Raw genomic sequence first — 20,206 nt, 5'->3', positions numbered from 1 at the left:
CCCCCTGAGACTTTGAGGATTGGGTAGGCCCCCCCCGCCCTCCCGAAACTACCCCTAAGAATTCTTTCGGTCGAGTCGCTCGACGCCGAAGGACGATCTGATCTTTCTGGATGATCCGAAATGTTCCGTGATTCCTGGCCGCGTTTCCTTTATCTCGTTTCGACTTTAGGGGGTGAATTTTGAAGTTGGGGCCTATCGGGGGGTTGGTGGATAGACGCGATATATTCGCATTAGCGTAAGTGCAGAGGAGCTGGGATGGTGGAGCGTCCCTTGGCTTAAGGAGAGGACGTTTCGGTACGCGAAGAACAGGAAGCGGATGGTAGGCAGAATGAGGTGGCTGCTGAGCAGGGGCGGCGAGGAAGGGCGACAGCGGGGGCGACGGTGGTAGTGGAAATTCTGAAAGAATCCCGAAGGGTGGGTTTGATTCGTCGAAAAACTGTACGTTTTTCTCGCCGATAGAATGGCCGGGACGTTACCTGAATACATTATGTGTTTTCTACCCCTGGGGCTAGGATATTGAAATTTTTAATATCGAGGCCGATGGGGGTGGTCGGGACACTCTCGATGGCTCCGGAGTGCGCTACCCGAAAGGGGGTGTGCGTCTATGGCTTTGCGAGAACATCCCTTGTGCAGTTGCCATCCCTTGGCTTTTCTTTCTTATTTTACTCTTGATATATCCGAGGACTGGTCTTTATTATTATTATTTTCGAACCAAAAAAAATATATATTCTTTCGAGCATACACCCCAGCGTGAACTTTCGTCGATGGCGTTGCGTGCCGTCGATATTTCTTATGCGACTGGATGCGCTTGATTAAGGGTAGAAAAAAACCACCCTTAGTCTACTGAAAGAATTTTGTGGACACCAACGATAATTAGTTAGGAAAGGACAAAATTTGCTCCTTTCCTTCAAACACATAAAACGACATTAGGCACGGGGTTGGAGGACGTTGAGCAAAAATTGGGGAGGTTTTTTTTTCACAATTACGGGGGATGATATCGATCATTATGAAAATCCTGTCGGAAAGAGAATTTCGGGTAAACATTCCAGAGAGATGGATACTGTTTTTGATATTTGTCACAGGTCAGTGTCGGCTTACGTAATCTTGATGAATTCACCCCCTGATAAAAGAAATGTGTTTTGAGAATAAAAAAATTGCGGGCAATTTAAAACGCCGCGAAGTAAATTACGAAGGAATCGTAATAACAATCTTGGCTGGCAACCTCATAGAAAAAGTTTTACAGCACCGACGGTTTGCACTTTCGCCAAGTACGTGGAAAAGTTTTTCGATTTTTACCATAACGTCCCTTATTCTCTATCTCCCATTCGTTCGCGGGCCCCCGAGTCCACGTGGAAACAAACTACACGATCGTTAAATCGTTACGAAGCGATATAGACCCGCTATATTTCATGCACGCTTTATTAACACGCTTATACCTGGTAGCCATAGTCAGTACGCAGCACGATAATTTGGTCAGTGGGATTCCAAGCGGTCATCCCCAAAAAAGGTCCAAGGGTAGAAACAGGCGCGTGCGAGACCCTCGAGCTAGTTACAGGGCGCGACCGGAATGGCCGAAGGGTCATTTGCTGACCTTGGGCGTGCGGCCCATCCCCAACCCCTTTGGTGGTCAAAACAGGCGGAAACATGGCCTGACCCTCGTATATCAAATCCAAAAAGTTCCAATATATTCAGCACGTCATCCCCTAAAGAAAAATGTTTTCAACCCCCTCGAAAAAGAAGGTAGCATTAAAAAAAAAAAGGATGTAAATGATAATTTCCAAAAATCATTAAATCCTAAGGGTAATTTTCATTTTCAAAAAACTACCCTTAGATGCTTCATGGTACTCGTAGGAATCGTAGCGGTCTATAGTAAATAAAGGACAGCGACTCTAACGGGTAGCTCTTCGCATACGTCAGAGGCCAGATAGCCCAAGGGTAGAAGAATTTTTTTTTTCTCAAAATTATTTTTTTTTTTTTCCAGTCGTTTGAGGGTGGTGGGCATCCGCAGGGTGGATTCTCGAGTACGGGAGTTCAAAATGCAATGGAAAAAAAAAACAAAGAAAATAAAAAGGCTCGAGAAAAGGAAGGTATATCTAGCCGTGTTAGCGAATAGTATGCGGCGCTCGTTACAGAGCCTCCACTCTGCAGATTCAATATTCTAACCAAAATCCCCGGGGCTAGAGAAGCAAAACTTTCCAAGCCGCCATACTTGACGGCTCGGCGGCCGTCGCGACGTCAGTCAAAAATTTTGCCGTTCACGGTAAACTTACAGTCCACACGCGACGGGGCTCGCGCGAGTTACTTGACGGACTCGACGTGTAGCAGGTTGGTACAGTGTGGCACAAAAACTACTGAGAAAGATGACGTCACGAGATTATTAACCTCCATTTGGAATTTTGAGAAAAATTATTATTCACGTGCACATGGAAATCCTCGATTAATAATATTCAATTTTCGTACAAAGTCAGCCGTGACGATTGCATGACGTCAGACTCGCTTTGTAAACAATACAAATATTTTACAAAAAATACCTGACAGTTGTAGAATTTTGGAAAATTTATATCACTAAAATCCGTTGATCCGAAAAACGCTCGTTGTCATATAAAACGGAACTGGTGAATTTATCTGAAATTTTTGATCCTGGTGAAAAATCGAGTTATTTCAAGAAAAACAAGGATGGGTTCCCAGCATCAATGTTTTCTCTGGATCCGACTGTACCCGCCTGAAACGCTATAGAAACGCTTCGCAGAGAAGGAAAGGCCCCGGGCTATGGCTTCCCGTCTTATCCAGTGTGCGTTACGCGATATGGATAGGAAAATTTGCAGAGGTGTACACACATAACATATATATGTATATACAGAACGAGGAGAATTCAGTGTTACAAGATACGGGGCCTTGCCGCGTGTATAATTTGCATTAGATGCGGATCAGACAGAAACTGAAATATTCAAAGTTGGCAGACACTACGACGAGAAATTAGCACGAGTATAGAGAAAAGATTACCCGACATGAAATCCAACCAAATTTCGATAAATTTGAAAAAAAAAAATTATAAAAATAATTTCTGGTAACCAGTAACGGCCATTTTGGGCCCCACTTAACGGAGGTTCAATTCAAATTGAGACTTACCAACCAAATATCTGGTGGCTGGTCTGGCCCAGAAATTCAGTAAGGCCCAACTGCACCACGTGGGCATCGTAGGTACAACTAAAGAGTCCCAATATGCGAGGCCCGGATTGAATGTTTAACGCGGCTCTAATGAGACGAGCGCAGGCCTAAAGTTCCAGGTAGGCCAGATTTTAATGGTCGCCATATTTTCGTAACCCTTTGGTTACCTGAGAGCTTCGGGGGGTTTGGTAGGAAGGCGAAGGGAACCCCGAAAATCCGTAGCGCGAGATTGAAATTCAAATGAGACCGCGAGGATATTCTAATTCCCTTGCACCCTCCTTTGCATATCTGGGACCCACGCAGCTGCCGGGGGACCCAAATTATATACGTTTCCTTTTTTCTTTTTTTTCTTCTTCGCCGCGCTCCGATCCGCAACAATTGAAAATCGACAGTATTCAAATCGAGTGCCATAAGCTGACAGGGAGGTACTGCCTATTGGGTACGTGTATATAGTTAAGGGATGATAAAAAAAAGGACCCTTAAAAAATAAAGGGTAAACGCACATAGGAACTTTCGGTATATCCTCCATTTCGCGAAGTTACCCATCTGACCCCTCGTAACTTGAATTGTCGTCCTTACCGCGTGACGTCATTAAATCGACGTGAAAAATATATATATATATATATATATATTAAAAATACTCAACACTGTACTTTTTTGAATTTCAGTCCGAAAACTCTCACCGCGAACCTCCCTCGCTGGATGAAGATTGAGAATAGAACATTCCGCCAGGTTGGGCTGGGTGTACGTAACGATCATCTACTCGAGGAGATACGGGGTCCGGGTCCATCGACGTTCCTGAGCTGTCGTCGAAGGGTACATTCGGTACCTATTCGGTACGTGTCCCAGCGAGGAAGAAATAGGAACGGCGAGGGTCGCTTTGCATAATCAAATCCCCCGACAACCTTCTAGAATGCGGGAGTGGAGCATCATGGGAGAAAATCCGGAGCACGCGGGACCTCCGAAAAATGCAGTTTGCTGTTCTCCGCGGGGCGAGGAGTCTCAAGGATTGAGGGGTTGGCTTAGAGAGAGACGCATTAGACGGTTAGATACGTGGAGGTTTCTTGTTACGCGTTAGAGGGGATGTAAAGGGGGGTGGTTGCGTATGGGGGTTGATTCCTGGTTGCGCGTCCCTTTTCGAATTCCAGAAATAGCTAGAAACACCCCCGTGAAAGTTCTTGGGAATTCTGGTGGGTAGCCTTGTAACCCAAGGGGGGGTGGTAGGTACTCGAGGGGTAGCAGCGTGCAGGGTATGGTTTTAGGGTGATTTTAGGGTGGCGCGGGAGAGGGGCGGGGGGGGTTGAGGGCTGTAGAGGAGCGCCAAGGTAGAGATGGAGAGAAATGGGGTGCAGCGGTAGCAGCCCTTGTCAAAATGGACGCTAAGCCCGTATAACTCTAACGGGATTTTCGATCGTGGGCGGGCGACCAGGGGGGGAGGTGAGTCCTTCAAGATGGCGGCAATAAGGGATGGTTTAGGGCGCGTGAGGGTTGCCGGAGAGGTAATATATCAGAGGGAAAACCCTCTTACGGGGGTTTGGACTTGTGGCCGTTACTACCTCACTCCGCCTGCCTGAAGCTCTATCTACCATTCTTGTAAGGCACCCCCGTAGCCTAGGGGATGCCCAAGGGAGGTTATAGGCACGGCCCTGGGGTCCGCTTTCGAAGTAACGTCTGACGGGTACGGAAGACCGAAAATTCCGGGGGGTTGGGTTGGGAGGGGGTATCCCCCTGATGCTTCGGGAAATGGTGGAAAATCGAATGGAAAAACATTGGCCTGAATCGTCACACCTAACCTAACCTCGTATCCCAACCTTCCTGCAAGAAGTGACTCGTCGGCCTGAAACTTTATTGGAAAGTCGCGCTATGGTTCCACCCCCTCCTGTCCCCATACCCGAAGTCGCACGATTCCGTCAGACCAAAAGTAAGAATTCGCTGGGGGGCCAACGTTCCGATTTGAAATAGAAAAAAAGAATCACAAGCTAAACCGCCATATTGCAAAAAAAAAGACAGATTCCACCTTACCAACTTCGAAGTCCCGTGAAGAGTCCACGAATCCAGCGCTACCTGTAGTAAAAATAAAAAGTCACGGGATCGAGCGAACTAAGTGGACTCCTGAATACCTGACACCAATCAGCCCCCTTCCGGTACCCTGAAAAGTTCACCAATCCCCATCGACGATATCACGACCACGTGCGCAGGGGCATCGCTTCGCGATTATCGCGCGGACCGAGCGAAGGTCCTTGAAGAAAAATAAAAAAAAAAAAAGGCTCTGAACCGCGATAGAAATGGCGATGTGGTTTTAACGCGAACTGGGGTAAAAATTAGTGGAACGGGACGTACGGCTGTGCGGTTGGATGGTTTGCCGGGGATTCTTGCGGGTGGGTTAGGTTAGGTTAGGTTAGGTTAGGTTAGGTTAGGTTAGCGGAGGGTTCGGAGGCGGCTGCCGTCGCAGCACGGAGAACCCAGGAGGCCATCGTCGACGTTTACACCGTCTGCACGGTCTGCCCCGTCTACCCCGTGAGCGGCTAGGAAAAATTGCTGAAGGAAAAAAAGTCTTCGAGGCGTAAAAGAAAAACAGGCAGTCAGTCGCGCTGGTCTCTCTTCGAGGAGAGGCTCGGGCCTGGAAGTGAAAAGGCTTCGAGCGCGCAGTAAACATCGAGCGTGTAATTCGCTCTTTAAAGAACACTTGGACGATAATTAAGCCGGTATGGGGTGCAGGAGGGGGGTCGAGAGAAGGAGCAGACCAAGAGAGACAGATCCGTTGAGCGATGACGAGGAGGGGCGACAGGGGGGTGGAGTGGCTGGATCAGTAAAAGAGTGGTTGGAAACGGGTGAGAGAATTAATGAGAGAGAGAGAGAGAGAGAGAGAGAGGTCGCTGAAAAGATCTTTTCCCATTTATTTTTCGTACCCATGGCATGGAAAGACACGTGGTGTGGTTTTAATTAGCACCGGGGGTGTATTTCCGACGGGAGGGATGAAGAATCTCGGGTTTTGAATTTACCTGGTGCCTATCGCGTGCGCGCGCAACCCTCGCTGCACTCTGGCAGCGACACTCCACTGCTTGGAATTTATTTTTCTTTTTTCCATCGCGTTCGGTCAAGAGCCTTTTCCACTGACAGCGGCGGGTTTCACCCCCTTGAAAATTTCGAAAAAACATTTCTTCGCGATGTTGGTCAATATTTTTTTATATTACTAATTAAGATCATTGCGTGTCGTTTACTTTACCCATCGACATTTCTGTCCTTGAAAACTTCGGTTTTGACTTTTTTTTTTCAGAAATCCAGCGCCTAACTTCCTCCCATTGACTCTTCTTATGAAAATGCCATAGACGTTGCGATATCATAGGATTTTGTTTTTCTGGAATTTATATATATATATATATAGTACTCATCCACTGGGTATTTTTTTATCTAACAAAAATTATACACAGATTTCACAGAGGAAGCCGATTCTACTTTGAATATTTACCAGGTAACAACTGTATCGCGGTACTTTTACATTTCAAAGAATGTTGAATGCAATTAGGTATAAGTTGATGTACAGTAGAAAAAATGAACGCAAGGGATGGAGATCGAAAACGGGAGAAAATAAAAAAAAGAGCAATATCGACGTCTACGTCGGAAACATTGTTCGCGTCCACCAACGCGTTTTCAATTTGGCGGCCGAGCGTCGAGGGCGAACTCGAAAGGACAAAGGAGTTGCGATTTTTTTTTTTCTTTTTTTGAAACGCGCCCTGGGTACGGCGGTGCCGCCCGACTGGGGGTGAATGTCGCAGCAACGTTTTATACATCGTCGAGTTTTATACGGCGGGGTAATTTTTTTATTAGCTTCAAAACCACTCGACTCCCGTCTGCAGTGAGATCTCCCTTATAAAAAGGATCGGCCATCTTCCTTCTCTCTCTCTCTCTCTCGTACTCGTATCCTCCACCCCCGTATTTTCCACCCCTTCTTCAACAGCCGCCAACTACCACCATCGCCGTCGTCATCCGCCTACGACCTCCTCCTCCTCCTTTCACTCCCTTACCACCAGCATTTCGGAGTACCTTGTATTCATTTGCTTTATCAAGTATCTCATGCGAATTAAGAGCGTCGCGCGCTTTCTCACTCTTTAATCTCTTTATGTTTTCTTAACGCTGTTTCATCCGCTGCGTTTTTTCCAAATTTATAATTTCACTGTATCGCTTCTTCCTTTTATTCTCCTCCGCAAACGTCCCTTCGATTCGATCCAATTGGCAGATTTCCTCGTGCACGATTTTACGTGGCTTCCGAAAATATTAGGGAGATGCCATGGCGGATTACCTAAAAGTGCAAAAATTAATGTACGTTATGTGGAATTGTATGTTTTACTTTTGTATATACCAGAGGATTTATTACCTCGTGAACGTAAGGGAAATATACTCACTTGATTGTCACGTTAATTCAAGAAGTAACAAACGACATCATTAGGACTTTGGACACCACTTGTTTTCCCATTGTACGTTATTCCTCTTTCTGATAACGTCCAATCCATTCCGCCATCCCCTAACCAGCCGACGAAGCAACGAAAAATGATTAAACACGACTACCCCAAACCAGAAATTTGAATAAATATTGAGGAATGATTCACCTGATCGACCGAAGACGTACACCAGTCTCTCCCTTTGCAAATCTTGAAAAGAAAAGTAATTGTTTTCCCCCAAAAAAAGTGCCATGACAACCGAGTACAGTTCAATCGAGTACCAAGGCCCAAGACTTTGAAAAAAAAAATATCAAAAACGTCTTTCTGTCATCGCTGAGACATGTTCTTCATGGGCAGGTGCAGAGTCAGGAACTTAAGACCTTAAGCAACCCCTACTCGTTCCAGGTGAGGGGGGTCGTGCTTATAAACTCTTAAAGGGTGGTAAACTCGTTTCACGAACACGCGCCGTTCATTATAACAAGGTTCGGAATTGAATACGTTTCAGGTTAATACTCCATTCTTCAAATAACCTGACGTACCAGCCAACCGATCCATCCGGTTCTCCAAGACGACACAGCGACGACGTGAACACGCGTCCCGGTGATCAACCTGGTTAAAAATGTAAAACAGGATCAAAAGTAAGTCCCTAATCACGTCATTAAAATACGTATACGCGCGAGTAGATAATAAAATGATTTTACCTGCTGTAATACATACTCCTTGTTTTAGCCCCAAAGGGTGGATTACACAAGAAGCAGTACGAATCAGGAAGGGGTGACGCACTCTTTCGCACAGGCCAACAAGATCATTAACAATGCTTAACTTTTGCCCATTAATCTCTTGCGCTAATTATTTAGCCATAGTCGCGTTGGGCCTGGCAGAACTTGATGGTTACGTTGTTGCTGCCTACTACTGGATAGGTGGTACCCCTTTTCTTGCGTGAGTCTTGCCAGAGTAAATTGATTACAATTAAAGGGTTGGAAGATGGCCGAGGGGCTGGGAGAACTCGGAGTACAACGGTGACCACATCTCGACGCTGATTGGTGGAGTCAAGTTTGTGGCAAGATGGCTGCTTTCCCAGTTTCCCTTCTCCACACGCTTTCTCTAAGACGCTCCTCTCCCTATGTGCCAAATAGACGTATGTATATATAAGCCCGTTCGAAACAATGCTGAGCATACATGTATAAGTCTAAAGATATCTACAGACGTATACGTACATTATATAACTATACGTACTACACCGGCTCTCTAGCTTATACGCACCCAAGCACAGTTCTCTGTTCTATCCTTGTCGTTTTTAGTTCACTCGCACCTTACTTCTCACTTGGCAATGTCTATCCTGCTCTTCCTCTATTCGTCCCACTTGTTTCCTTCCTCTTCCTTATCCATCCTTCCCTACCGGCAGGTACCGTAGGCTAAGTACGTGCCAGGATAGTTTCAAAGAGAATTTAATAATAATACATAGAACTTTCTCTAATGAGTTAATAGTAACCTCGGTCATATACTTTATTCGACGTTACTCTCAAACGAGTGAACCAGCAGTGCAAGGAGAGCATACCTGTAAAAAGGGAAAATTAGTAATTGGATCTTTTAGCTTTTTTAACAATTTTTTCGTTCCATTCACTTACCAGAGCCAACGTTGTACCGTGTGTTTCTGACTTCTTTTCACTTTTCCCCATGATTTTTCCATTATTTTTCTGTGGTGAAAGAAAAGAAAAAATTATTAGTCCTGTCTGCCTCAACTTCAGGCCTGAAGGTGGCGGATCCGAAGTGGATATTTGAAGAGGGTGATAAGTGTAAGGGGCGAATTGGCAACCAGGAGAGAAAAGTGCAAGCAATAATTTTATTTTATGCGATAAAGCACGGCTTTTGAGTAAGGTGCCAGGCAGGTACGGTTATAAGAAGAAGAAAAAGGAATGGAACGAGGAGACGGAGAAGAAGGAAGACGAAGGAAGAGGGAGAAGGTTGGTGGTACTGTAAAAGGGTATGCGGGAGACGAAGGTGGCGTGGCGCGTATCTTTAGTAAGTAAACAGAACGCCTTATGAATTTTAAGCAGCGCCAAGGAAAACGTTTTTCCTTTGAGCAACCTTTTATATAGGAACAGCACGCGGTAAGAAGGGCAACATAATTTCAAAAAGCAGATGGATAAAGATTGTACATGTAGTCTTTTCATTTTGAAAGCCCTTTTCTAATAACGACTTTTCTCATGGAACACCTGCTGTACTTATATGCAGAAGAAAGAAAAAAGAATCTCCAATATTCATTATACCTTTACAGAGTATCGTTGATCAGACTGCATACCTTATGGACTGTAATAATTATTTATTAGACCATTCTTTTCTTGGTAATTAATTGTCAGGAATTTTAAACATCCACTTTGGAATAACTATGAAGTACGATAAATACCTTGGCAGTTATATTGCTCCTGGCGATACTGATTTCATTCCCCTTTTACAGGATTGGTCGTTGATACCGTGTTGTTATCATATTGATTTCCGGGCAGGACTATCTAAGCATTGTAATGGCAAGTCCGGATTCTGCGCCCTGTGAGGCACACGTGTTTCTAATGATTTTAGTGTACCAAGATACGTACATAATGTATAGTCATAGGTAGGTATATGTATACGTACCCAGGGCGTAGTGTAATATGTCGTGGCGCTGAAGATGTCGGCGGAAGAAGGGTGGATGGAAGGTGGGATGGTCTTGTGGGATTCTTAATGGCAGTATGCCTCCGAGGTAACACTAGGGGCTATTAAACGCACGCCCCCCCTTGGCGTCGCATGGCTCCCTGAAAATTAGTGGAATAATTAATGTAAAAATCAGTGCTAAATTACCAGGCTATATCTATACATCTTGCCGAGGGTTACGACAACCCTTCTGAAACATTGACCGCACGCTAATAAATTTCAATGATCATTCTATTAAGTCATAAACATTTCCATAATTGTAAGAGTGGAGTTTTTAAAGAATACACCCTTAATAAATCTCGATTATAAATTATTCTCTGATTAACCTGTAAACCCTCTTGTCTAATTAATAAAAAATATAGACGTCGTCCCAGTGAACGTTCTCCATGTTCATACCTTTCGTCAATCCATCAGCGTAGTTTACAGATCCAAATTAAAATTGTCCATGCGAATATTAGGAACTAATGGTGCCTCTCGACGGCTATAGGCTGAACGATTAATTGATTGATTGAAAATGATTGAGCCTTTTTCACGGCGAGGAAGGACGAAGAATAGATTGAAGTCAGGCCAAGATGAAAAGACTCGGCAGAAGTCAGTAACGTTTCCACTCCAAACGGTAAGCGTATCGTTATATTTAAGGTGGATACACATCGCCCACGAAGAAAAGCCCTGGGGTGGCTCCTGATGGGTAGGTGGAGTGAGACGTGAAATGCGGAGCCGATGGATGCGAGTCTCGCTAGAAGGGAATAGAGGGTAAGTAAGGAAAATGTAAGCCCAGATCAACCGAGCTGATCCCCTTACGCGTGGCGTTTGACACGGCCGCTAAAATTTTTACTTGCTTCGATTTGGGCTTTCGGGGCTTCTCTGTTCTCTGATTGGTGGACCTTGGCCACGCCCTTGCATATAAGGGTAGCTTGCTCGCCCGAGCACTATCAACCCTTATGTGCTCGATGTGAGTACAGTTATGTATGAGTACATATGTACACGTGCAGACTTCATATAACACGATACATGGCAGGAACGTGTATACCGGGTGGGCTTCGACTTCTGGGATACCGAACTTTTGTTACAGACTCGTATGGTGATGAATTCTTGAATCGTTTTTACTGAAACACCGTGGAATGCAGCTGTGGTTATAGAAAATTTTGGCTTTTTATTTAGCTTTGTATTTCAATGTTAACAAAGTGAGGTTATAAATACCTTTCGATACGAGATGCTAGACGTACGGTTGATTTGTAATTATTTTTAAAACTTTTCGTTTTAACGAAAAGGCTTCTGTGTATTCCTTTCACGTAACTCCTTTTATTTGTCCTCTAACAACACTTTTACCGAAGCTCTTTTCAACTGCGAATACAATTTTACCGTTTTTATTCATTCTGGAATTTGTCATTAGTGATTCTTTAACATTTTCTTCGTCAAAATTTCTGCGTGCATGATATTTTGTGTTGTTTAGATTAGGGATTTACGAACAGTGAATTTCTTTTATTTAAGATCGTTAGAATTTCGTGAAACGTGAAATCTATTGATGGATGAATTAGGTTACTCACGCGACTGTGGATTTTATGCATTGGCACGGTAATATATGCTTCGCTACGTAACTCTTGTTGAAGTACCGCAACAAGTGTGCGGGGAAAGATGGTAGGAGGTTTTACATGAAACGCAGCATCCATCAAGTTAACCTGATTTATTCGCAAAGATCTCGTTTAGCGATACTCACTTCATCTTAACGCCGTCATAATAGAGATCTGATGATGTTTACTTGGATAGGGATACTTACCTCAACGTCAAATTCGCGTGGGAATCTTTGAAAGCTATGACTAATGATTTTTTTACTCGTCCGCGAGATAACGATAATTATCACGAAACTTTACTATAATTGTAAACAGGAATAATTGTTGAAAAATATTTTTTTTAATTTTGGATTTGTGCTGGGGCTTTAAATTTAGTTGCAACAAAATTCAAGGCGTGGCGCTCGTGTCAGTGCTGCGAGCGCATCAAAACAATCTTATGCTTGGTGACAGTTTTCGTGAGAATTTTGACTGAAATGATTGAGGAACACGACGAGCGTGAGACAATATGCGATTCGGTGGTAAGTATTACTTTGGATGTAATAATAGATCTGTATGGTTTTTATGAAAACCGCTTCAGAACAGTGATAAATCATTATTACCATTTCCTAACCTTCAATTCCAGAACTCCTTGGTGGAAGGCTGTCGCTTGCCGGTCAGAATGCACGGCACAGAAGACTGGCGTGAGTATTATAAGATCTTATTATTGCATATTTTATGTATTTATGAAAAACCGCGTTTAATACGATCTTTCCAGCTGAAAATAAGCACTGGGTGCATTTGGATGTTTGACAGTACACATTGTAGAATGAATTGTCAGTGTTGTTTACTATGATTTTTAGCAATAAAAGTGCAGCATTATGTTTGTTGGGAATAAATGTTTTAAGTGTTTAATTTATTAATGTAAATACGCCCTGTTTAGGAAAATGTTAAGATGATTAAAGTAGGATAAACAGTTTGTTAGGTTAGGTTATGTTTGGTGACCTGTTACGTACATTTTTTAGACAGTACAATTTATGTTGTTCGACAGTTATGTTACTAGCGATAGTGAGGGTGATGAACGTTTAACAAATGTCATTTAATCTTTGCAGCTCTTGCTGAAATAATCAGCGTTAAAGAAGTGCGTGACATCAAGTGCTATTACGTACATTATGTAGATTGTGAGTATAGTTGCAAATCGCATAGATGAATGTATGCAGTAGAGAGTGTTAAGATTTAACAGTGACAATTTCCAGTCAATAAACGATTGGATGAATGGGTACCTGAGGACTGTTTGGATACTCGTAAAGTCCAATATCCGCGTCGAGATGGTACAACGCCAGGGACTGGTGCAGCGACTCCTAAAAAGCAAGCACCGAGCAGACCTCCAAGTCCAAACAATATAAATAGTGAACCAGTAAATGGTTCCGCTGTGCTGCAAGCTGCCTTACAGAAAAAAATAGCCAGGAAGCGAAAAGGCACATTTCTTGAAAATGAGGATTCGCAAGATGGTCCACCACAATTGCATTCAACGGCTGGCCCAAGACCTACAGGATCGTTAGTGGCACATCACCATGATGATGTTGTGACCCGAATGAAAAACATTGAACTTATTGAACTTGGAAGACATAGGATCAAACCCTGGTACTTTAGTCCGTACCCTCAAGAAATGGTGAATCTCCCGTGCATATACATTTGCGAGTTTTGTCTTAAATACCGAAAAAGTCGAAAGTGCCTAGAGAGACATTTGGCAAAGTGCAATTTACGTCATCCTCCTGGAAATGAGATCTATCGCAAAGGATCGATATCATTCTTCGAGATAGATGGTAGAAAAAACAAAAACTACGCCCAAAACCTCTGCCTATTGGCCAAGCTCTTCCTGGATCACAAAACCCTTTACTACGACACAGACCCCTTCCTCTTCTATGTAATGACAGACTTTGACAGTCGAGGTTTTCACATAGTTGGTTACTTTTCCAAGGAGAAGGAGTCGACAGAGGATTACAATGTTGCCTGTATCCTCACAATGCCTCCGTACCAAAGAAAAGGTTACGGAAAGCTCCTAATAGAATTCTCCTATGAACTGTCCAAATTTGAGGGTAAGACTGGCTCTCCGGAGAAGCCATTATCCGATCTGGGTCTGCTATCCTACAGAAGTTACTGGGCGCACACAATACTGGACATACTCTTGAACGTGAAGCCACTAGTAGAGAATGAGAAACCCCAAATAACGATAAACGAAATATGCGAACTGACCTCAATTAAAAAAGAGGATGTGATATCAACACTGCAAAACCTGAACCTCATAAACTACTATAAAGGACAATACATCGTAACGCTAAATAGGTAAGCAACCGATTATGCACCAAACAATCAGTCGCGCAATGAGTGATAGTTTCTGAAAGTCTTCCTCGGCAACGCAAAGAGACATAATCAATAGACAAATTCGGATAATCACTCCATGATATACTCTCGATTTTTATCAGCATCTCCTTTCGCAGGGAAATAATTGAACAACACGCAGCGGCCATGGAGAAGCGTCAAATCAGAATAGATCCAAAGTGTCTTCATTGGACTCCAAAAGACTGGAGTGTACGAGCAAAATGGTGAACCGATCGTAAACACGACAATAAGACGATGCTAATCGACCTTAATAATTCATTTCAGGATACCCGGAAGTGACTGCGTACGTTTAACGTCTGTACAAAATTGTACATAAAATAGCGATCTGTGCTCTTAAGTTTTAATAAGACTGTATCTGGCTCCACGCGCGATGCCTGTCCGATTACCTCTCACATGACGAACCGACACCCAGGTTACACATTTTTATCGATTATTCGAAATTTGCAATTGGTCCGACACTGTGCTGACGACTATCTCATACTTAAAAAAGCAGGCACGCGTGTTCGGTCAGGAACAAGGTTTTAATACAGTGACTAGATTTTTTAAAAGTTACAGTTGTGTATGTAAGTACTATTTCGCGATCATCGATTTGTACAGGAAGAAAGAAAAAAAGGAAAACCACTTTGAAAGTGTAGAATTGTAAATAAATGTGATTTTATATAAAATATCGCTTATTCTCGATATATCGTCAGCAAACAAAAAGGATTACAGTCAGGAACGTCAGGTAAGGGTAATAATTTAAAGAAAAAAAGAAATTAAAATCAATCGAATGAAAAAACAGATTGATTCAAATACATCGTCTTATATATTCATACGGTATATATATCTATATATACACAAATATACATATGCATATAGATAGATATACATATATATGTAGATATATATTTTTTATATATTCAACAGTAACATCACAGTAGCTTCATATACAATAAATTTTTTTTTTTTTTTTCTTTCATATAATCATTTCTTTTGCATCTGTTTTGTGTCTCTGTCGTTACCCGGCGAGTGCGACAAGACTGCGACTGTTCAAAAACTCGCAAGTAATGGCGCCATTATTTTCTATTAGCCTTAACGTAGCTATAGCATTAGTGTCAAGTAAGTGCTTGCAGTAGTATCGTAATAGTGGTACCAGTAGCGCCAGTACAACCGAGGTAAAAAGTTAATGAGGTCAATTTCATAATCACGATTCGCTAACGGCGCCTCGTTACAAAATTCTTCCCTCGACTTATATCATATACATATTATCGTTCAAACTAATCCGCGTCACTTGCGGACATTTGAAATTTCCCGCGCGAGGGACGCCACCGCACGTGGGTACAGTCGGCCGTAAAAATCGCGTACGGTCCGATCAACGGCGACCATTACGAAGATATAATCGATTGATTCGATCGACGTGAACGCATCGAGATCGCCAGATGAAAAAAGGACTATCGACTAATTAAAACGTAGTATGTATAATAATCTTTACTTTTATCTATGCGGTGCTACAATCTTTTTTTCTTCTTTTTCTTCTTCTTTTCACTTCTTATCAGACGATACTAGGTGACACCAATGATGGCGGATGGCGATTACTCTTCTTCGATTTTTTTTTTCACGTTTTCTTCTCTTTTTGATTTACGATTAGTAAGCGTATAACAAGAATAAAGGAGCTTCTGATCGCAGGACAGGGCGTTATAGTGAATAGTATGACTCTTTGTGAATAGTAACAACAACAACAACAACAACAATGATGTATCGATGACGGCGGGAAATATGTCACTTGCGCGTGGGACAACGAACATTAACAATGAGCGAATACGATGCGGACGATAATAATAATGTTTTTTATGCGTATGCATTATGCAATAATGAATACCATTTAAGTAACTCTTACAGGTTAGGTATGCACAAAATGCCGGTAGTAGCGTACCTCTTTATCCTTATGCTATCCGTTTTCGTTCCTTCTCTTATTCTCCTTTTTTTTCCCTTCCTTTTGTCTTACGACGTCCTTAACGAGCCTCTCGATTATCCTACCGCGCCTGATTCGCGAGTGACAGTAGAATGACAGCATGACAGTGCCCAAGTGATCGTACAGTGACAACGATTGAGAATGCGAATTTTAAGGGAGAAAGCTCTCGATTGATTTTCCCTTTTATTTTCGTATTATTTTTTTTTTCTTCATTATTATTATTTCGAGCTCTCGACACTCGCCGTAATTCGCGCGCGCTTACGAAAACGTGTTTCGTCTTTTTCTTTATATTTTACCTTCTCGCCCATTTTTTTATTTTTGCTGTTTATTTTGCATGCCAAAAGAAAATTTTGCGAGCGTCGGAACGAGAACGTTAACGTTACGTGACGTGGCTAAGCGTATCACGGAAATGATGACTTTCACTCGAGGGACTTCGAAATTTTTTATTTTTTTTTTCTTGTTCATTATTTTTTTTCTTTTTTTTTTTGGAAATCTACTTTCGTCCAGCCCCTTTGTGTGGACAATAAGACACTTAACAGTTTCTTTTTTTTTTTTTTTCATTTTTGTTTTTCCTCTCAACGATTCCCCACATACGCGCGGCGAATCAACAATTATTTATTTATTAAATACGTTATTATAGCGCGGCGTTGCCATTATATTTATAACAACGGAATATACAGTCGAGGAGGATAGGTCCGGGGGGGGAGGTGTGGATAATAAGATGGAAATTACTATTAAAAAATATTGTAGGTACCTGCAAAGTACACGCGGCCGAGGAAAGTACAACGTGTCGTGTAAAAAATATTTTCCTCAGATTTTTTGAGAAAAAAAAAAAGAAAGTTTTACGTTCTCGCATCGATCGGGAATACATTTTTTCGTCTTATCTCTTTTTTCTTTGTTTAACTTCTCTCTACTCTTTATGTTTCATGATAAATGGGCGTTCTCGAAGGACTCTCGAAGAGGATGCTCCCATTTCGCTCGGTGAAAGGTGCACGAGCCATTTCGAAAATTTATTTTGCAAAGACACGTGTTGATCGAACTTTTAAGTTTTCTTTTTTTTTTATTTTTTTTTTTTGAAATTTTTTTTTTACCCTTACCAACTTTCCCTCTTACTTCTCTCTTTCGCAATTTCGGATATGTTTTCCCGTATTCTTGTGACGAATTCACTTTCCTCATATTTCTTTTTTTTTTTTGGTTTTTCTTTTTTTGCTTCTACTCACTTTTCGACCATACGTCGCGAACTTTCTCAGGCGGATATCACAGTGCTTGCTGGATATCGATATTAGCGAACGAAATTTTGATTGCGATTTTTTTTTACTCGTATAAGGTCGAATATACTTTTTCTTTAAGCTTTTGCAATTATTCTCGTTGATCTCTCTTTACAACAGGAAACATCCTTTTCGGCAAAATCCACTGTATTCACTCATCCTCACAGTTTCTCTTGTTCGCTCGTTTACCCATAACGTTGCTTTTCGCCATTATTACACTAATTAATGAAACACACGCGAATCATCTTTCGTCATCGAATACGAATATAAGACGAAAACAATAAATACAAGCAATGACAAAGAGGTTTTTGTTTTCGCGCGAGCATCGAATATGGTGTCCGTTTATAAAGATCGTTTTTCTTTTTTTTTTTTTTTCACAAATCGTTCATCTTCCGGCACGTCCTCACGGATTTTTTTTTTAGAATCTCTGTCTTAGAGTATTGAAGATATAAAATCTACGATAGAAAACAGAACAGACTTCAAATATTTTTTTCCCCGTATCTTTTACGCCACATTCAACATCAACGCTTTCAGTTATCATTATTAGTATATATATATATATGTATGTATATATATATATATATATTTAATTTATCTTTTTTTAATTTACGCTTACGAAATATTAAATCTTTACCGTTACATTATTATTAGTATTTCTCTATGATACAGATTGTCATGTTCGGCCTTCAATTGCCGTCCGTACTTCGTTTCTCGTTAAAGAAATTTCGATTTTCTTTTTTTTTTTCCCTAAAAAAACAGCCGAGCAAAATCGTCACTGCAATATGAACATGCAGGTTACTTTTACTCAGATCCGAACATCCATTACAGGGAACCACGAAATTTCGAGAATTTTTGTCATTTCACTATAGTTAACACACCAAAATCAGTGGCGCCACTTTAGTAGAAAAGATTTAACTGAAAAATCCAATGGAACTTCTAACGAGTCGGAAGGATCAGTCGCAAACGTCATACCGACCATTCGTTCTGGCAGATTCAATTTTCCTTTACGTCTTAAACCTTTCACTCTATTTATATATTCCGACGCCTAACTAAGAGCGACGCCGACGACGCGTCGTTCTCTTGTACCTTATATATGTTTTTTCCATCCGCCATTCTCTTGTATAATTTCAATTGGCTAAGCTACGAAAATTGTGCATTCATTGTTGCGCCATGTTTCTCATGATTGTAATTAGTACAATGGAGAAAGTGAAACAGAGAAGGAGAGACAGAGAGAGAAAGTGCGTGGCGCATTTAGAATATAACGTACGATCGGAGTTTTCTATCAAAGATCCGATACGCCGAATGACAATTGATGATTGAACATTTCTACAGGAATGCCTGCTGTCTCTTTGAATGGAAAATAAAATAAATATAAAAAGATACGAAGGAAATATGGCAAACGTGCAATTGCCCAGTGATTAAATCACTGCCAATATCTTGGGCTCGTCCTTAACTCTCTTGCGCAGAGACAAATATGGCTGTCGGCATCTTTTAATTCTTGAGCGCGTGGGACGCCTCGGGCCATCAACCTCTTGCGCTGTGCGTGTCTAACGAGTAGCCAATAGACGCGCGTTCGAATACATCAATGTACGCGACACCAATGACGTCACCATATCAAATCATGCTTCTTCCATCGATTAATATTTTCATTCGGTTTTACATTTTTATTATATTTTTCTTCTCTCTTCTCTTTTATCGTATCCGTAAATAGTGCTAGTGTACCGATGCCTTTCCTCGCACACGAGATATGTATACACGGGATGCACAGCGAACGGGGTTACTGTACACGTAAATTACTCGCAGATTTTTATGCCAACTGTCATGGCTGTTATCTCAAATGGCCATAATCAGGACGATTATGTACGCGTTGATGTCTTAATTAGAATGACGAAGCTTTTTGAAAATATTTTATCGACAGAAGCGCATCGCTCGATGGTAATGCCAATGACGTTTCTATAAATTGTGCGCTTCGAACGTTACGACTTATTCGAGCCCTATGGTATTCGACCCTCTCCGCTATTCGCCTAAGAGGGATCCCGCTTTCTTTCATAGTCCGCAGTCGAAACTCTCTTGATTCTGCTGCACCCTCTTCTGATAAGCTTCCAGATAGCTGTCGACGTTACGGTAGATTCCTGAATTCGCCTGGAACATCAGGGTCTCCAGGATCCTCTCGTTCTGAATAGCTTTGGTGGGTAGAACGATCTAAAAGAAAATATTTAAGGGTTATCTCTTTGGTTGGACGTTATTTGAATTGAATATAGGGAAGGTACTGGCTTCTTTGTTTTTTACCATGGCTACCAGGACGTCACGAAGCTTGTCACGTGACTTTTCGCTAAGGAACGCTCTCGGTTTGATTTAAAGGGACGACTCGAGGGAGGTGGAAGAGTTATCGGCTATGAGGATCTCGACCAATCAGAATTATTAGTTCTCGAATTTGGCTATTCTCAAAGTCAGTCTGTCTCGGGGCACCGACCGAGGTGTCACGAACTGCCTCGCGCTCCCGTGCTCTCTGTTTATAGTTTTTCTAGCTGTGTTTTTATACGGTGTAGCAACTTCTCGCTCGTGTTGTTCTCGCAAGCTCTCGTGATATACAAGAAATTCCTTGGGTTTTCTGTGAGTGTTCGGGAAGTGCAGTGCAGTGCCCAACCGAGTGTCTCCTGGATGCAATTTTCGACCATCGCGGATTAGCTGCACCAGCTCCGGTGAGTACTCCCAATTTATTATTTGGTGAAGGGATGTCGA

The 20,206-nt window shown here is 42.1% G+C and overlaps 2 protein-coding genes and 1 long non-coding RNA gene across 18 annotated transcripts in view; 1 reads left to right on the top strand and 2 right to left on the bottom strand.

Moving 5' to 3' along the window:
* Window positions 1-7,347: 7,347 nt before the first annotated feature.
* On the bottom strand, window positions 7,348-11,966 carry LOC107263912. 5 transcript variants are annotated; one of them, XR_003058775.1, is made up of 11 exons: window positions 11,843-11,966; window positions 11,496-11,639; window positions 10,692-11,401; window positions 10,239-10,396; window positions 10,015-10,152; window positions 9,236-9,304; window positions 8,871-9,165; window positions 8,309-8,728; window positions 7,776-8,216; window positions 7,572-7,690; window positions 7,348-7,468 (listed from the first exon to the last, which is right to left on the bottom strand). It is a non-coding gene; the product is annotated as an uncharacterized LOC107263912 (long non-coding RNA). The 5 variants fall into 5 exon arrangements; XR_003058777.1 differs by adding an exon at window positions 9,878-9,917 and having other exon boundaries at window positions 11,496-11,846; XR_003058776.1 differs by having other exon boundaries at window positions 8,871-9,022; window positions 9,100-9,165; window positions 11,496-11,846.
* Window positions 11,967-12,277: 311 nt separating this feature from the next.
* LOC107263878 (histone acetyltransferase Tip60) lies at window positions 12,278-14,899 on the top strand. The gene is made up of 6 exons (XM_015731532.2): window positions 12,278-12,384; window positions 12,489-12,546; window positions 12,955-13,023; window positions 13,099-14,188; window positions 14,344-14,448; window positions 14,510-14,899. The coding sequence occupies exons 1-6, from the start codon at window positions 12,340-12,342 to the stop codon at window positions 14,559-14,561; spliced, it is 1,419 nt and encodes a 472-aa protein (XP_015587018.1). The 5' UTR covers window positions 12,278-12,339; the 3' UTR covers window positions 14,562-14,899.
* A 1,774-nt stretch (window positions 14,900-16,673) lies between these two features.
* LOC107264305 overlaps window positions 16,674-20,206 on the bottom strand; it is a 52,308-nt gene continuing 48,775 nt past the window's right edge. For all 12 annotated transcript variants that reach the window (XM_015732424.2, XM_015732423.2, XM_015732425.2 and 9 more), the window contains one exon: window positions 16,674-19,666. In XM_015732424.2, coding sequence (XP_015587910.2) covers window positions 19,511-19,666 — 156 coding nt within the window. In that variant the 3' untranslated portion in view covers window positions 16,674-19,510. The remainder of the gene's footprint in view (window positions 19,667-20,206) is intronic.

This window comes from Cephus cinctus, unplaced genomic scaffold (genome assembly GCF_000341935.2).
Source record: "Cephus cinctus unplaced genomic scaffold, Ccin1 Ccin1_scaffold0168, whole genome shotgun sequence".
NCBI classification, from domain to species: Eukaryota; Metazoa; Arthropoda; class Insecta; order Hymenoptera; family Cephidae; genus Cephus; species Cephus cinctus.
Note: the sequence above shows the minus strand (reverse complement) of the source record. Positions and strands in the feature narration are given on the sequence as shown.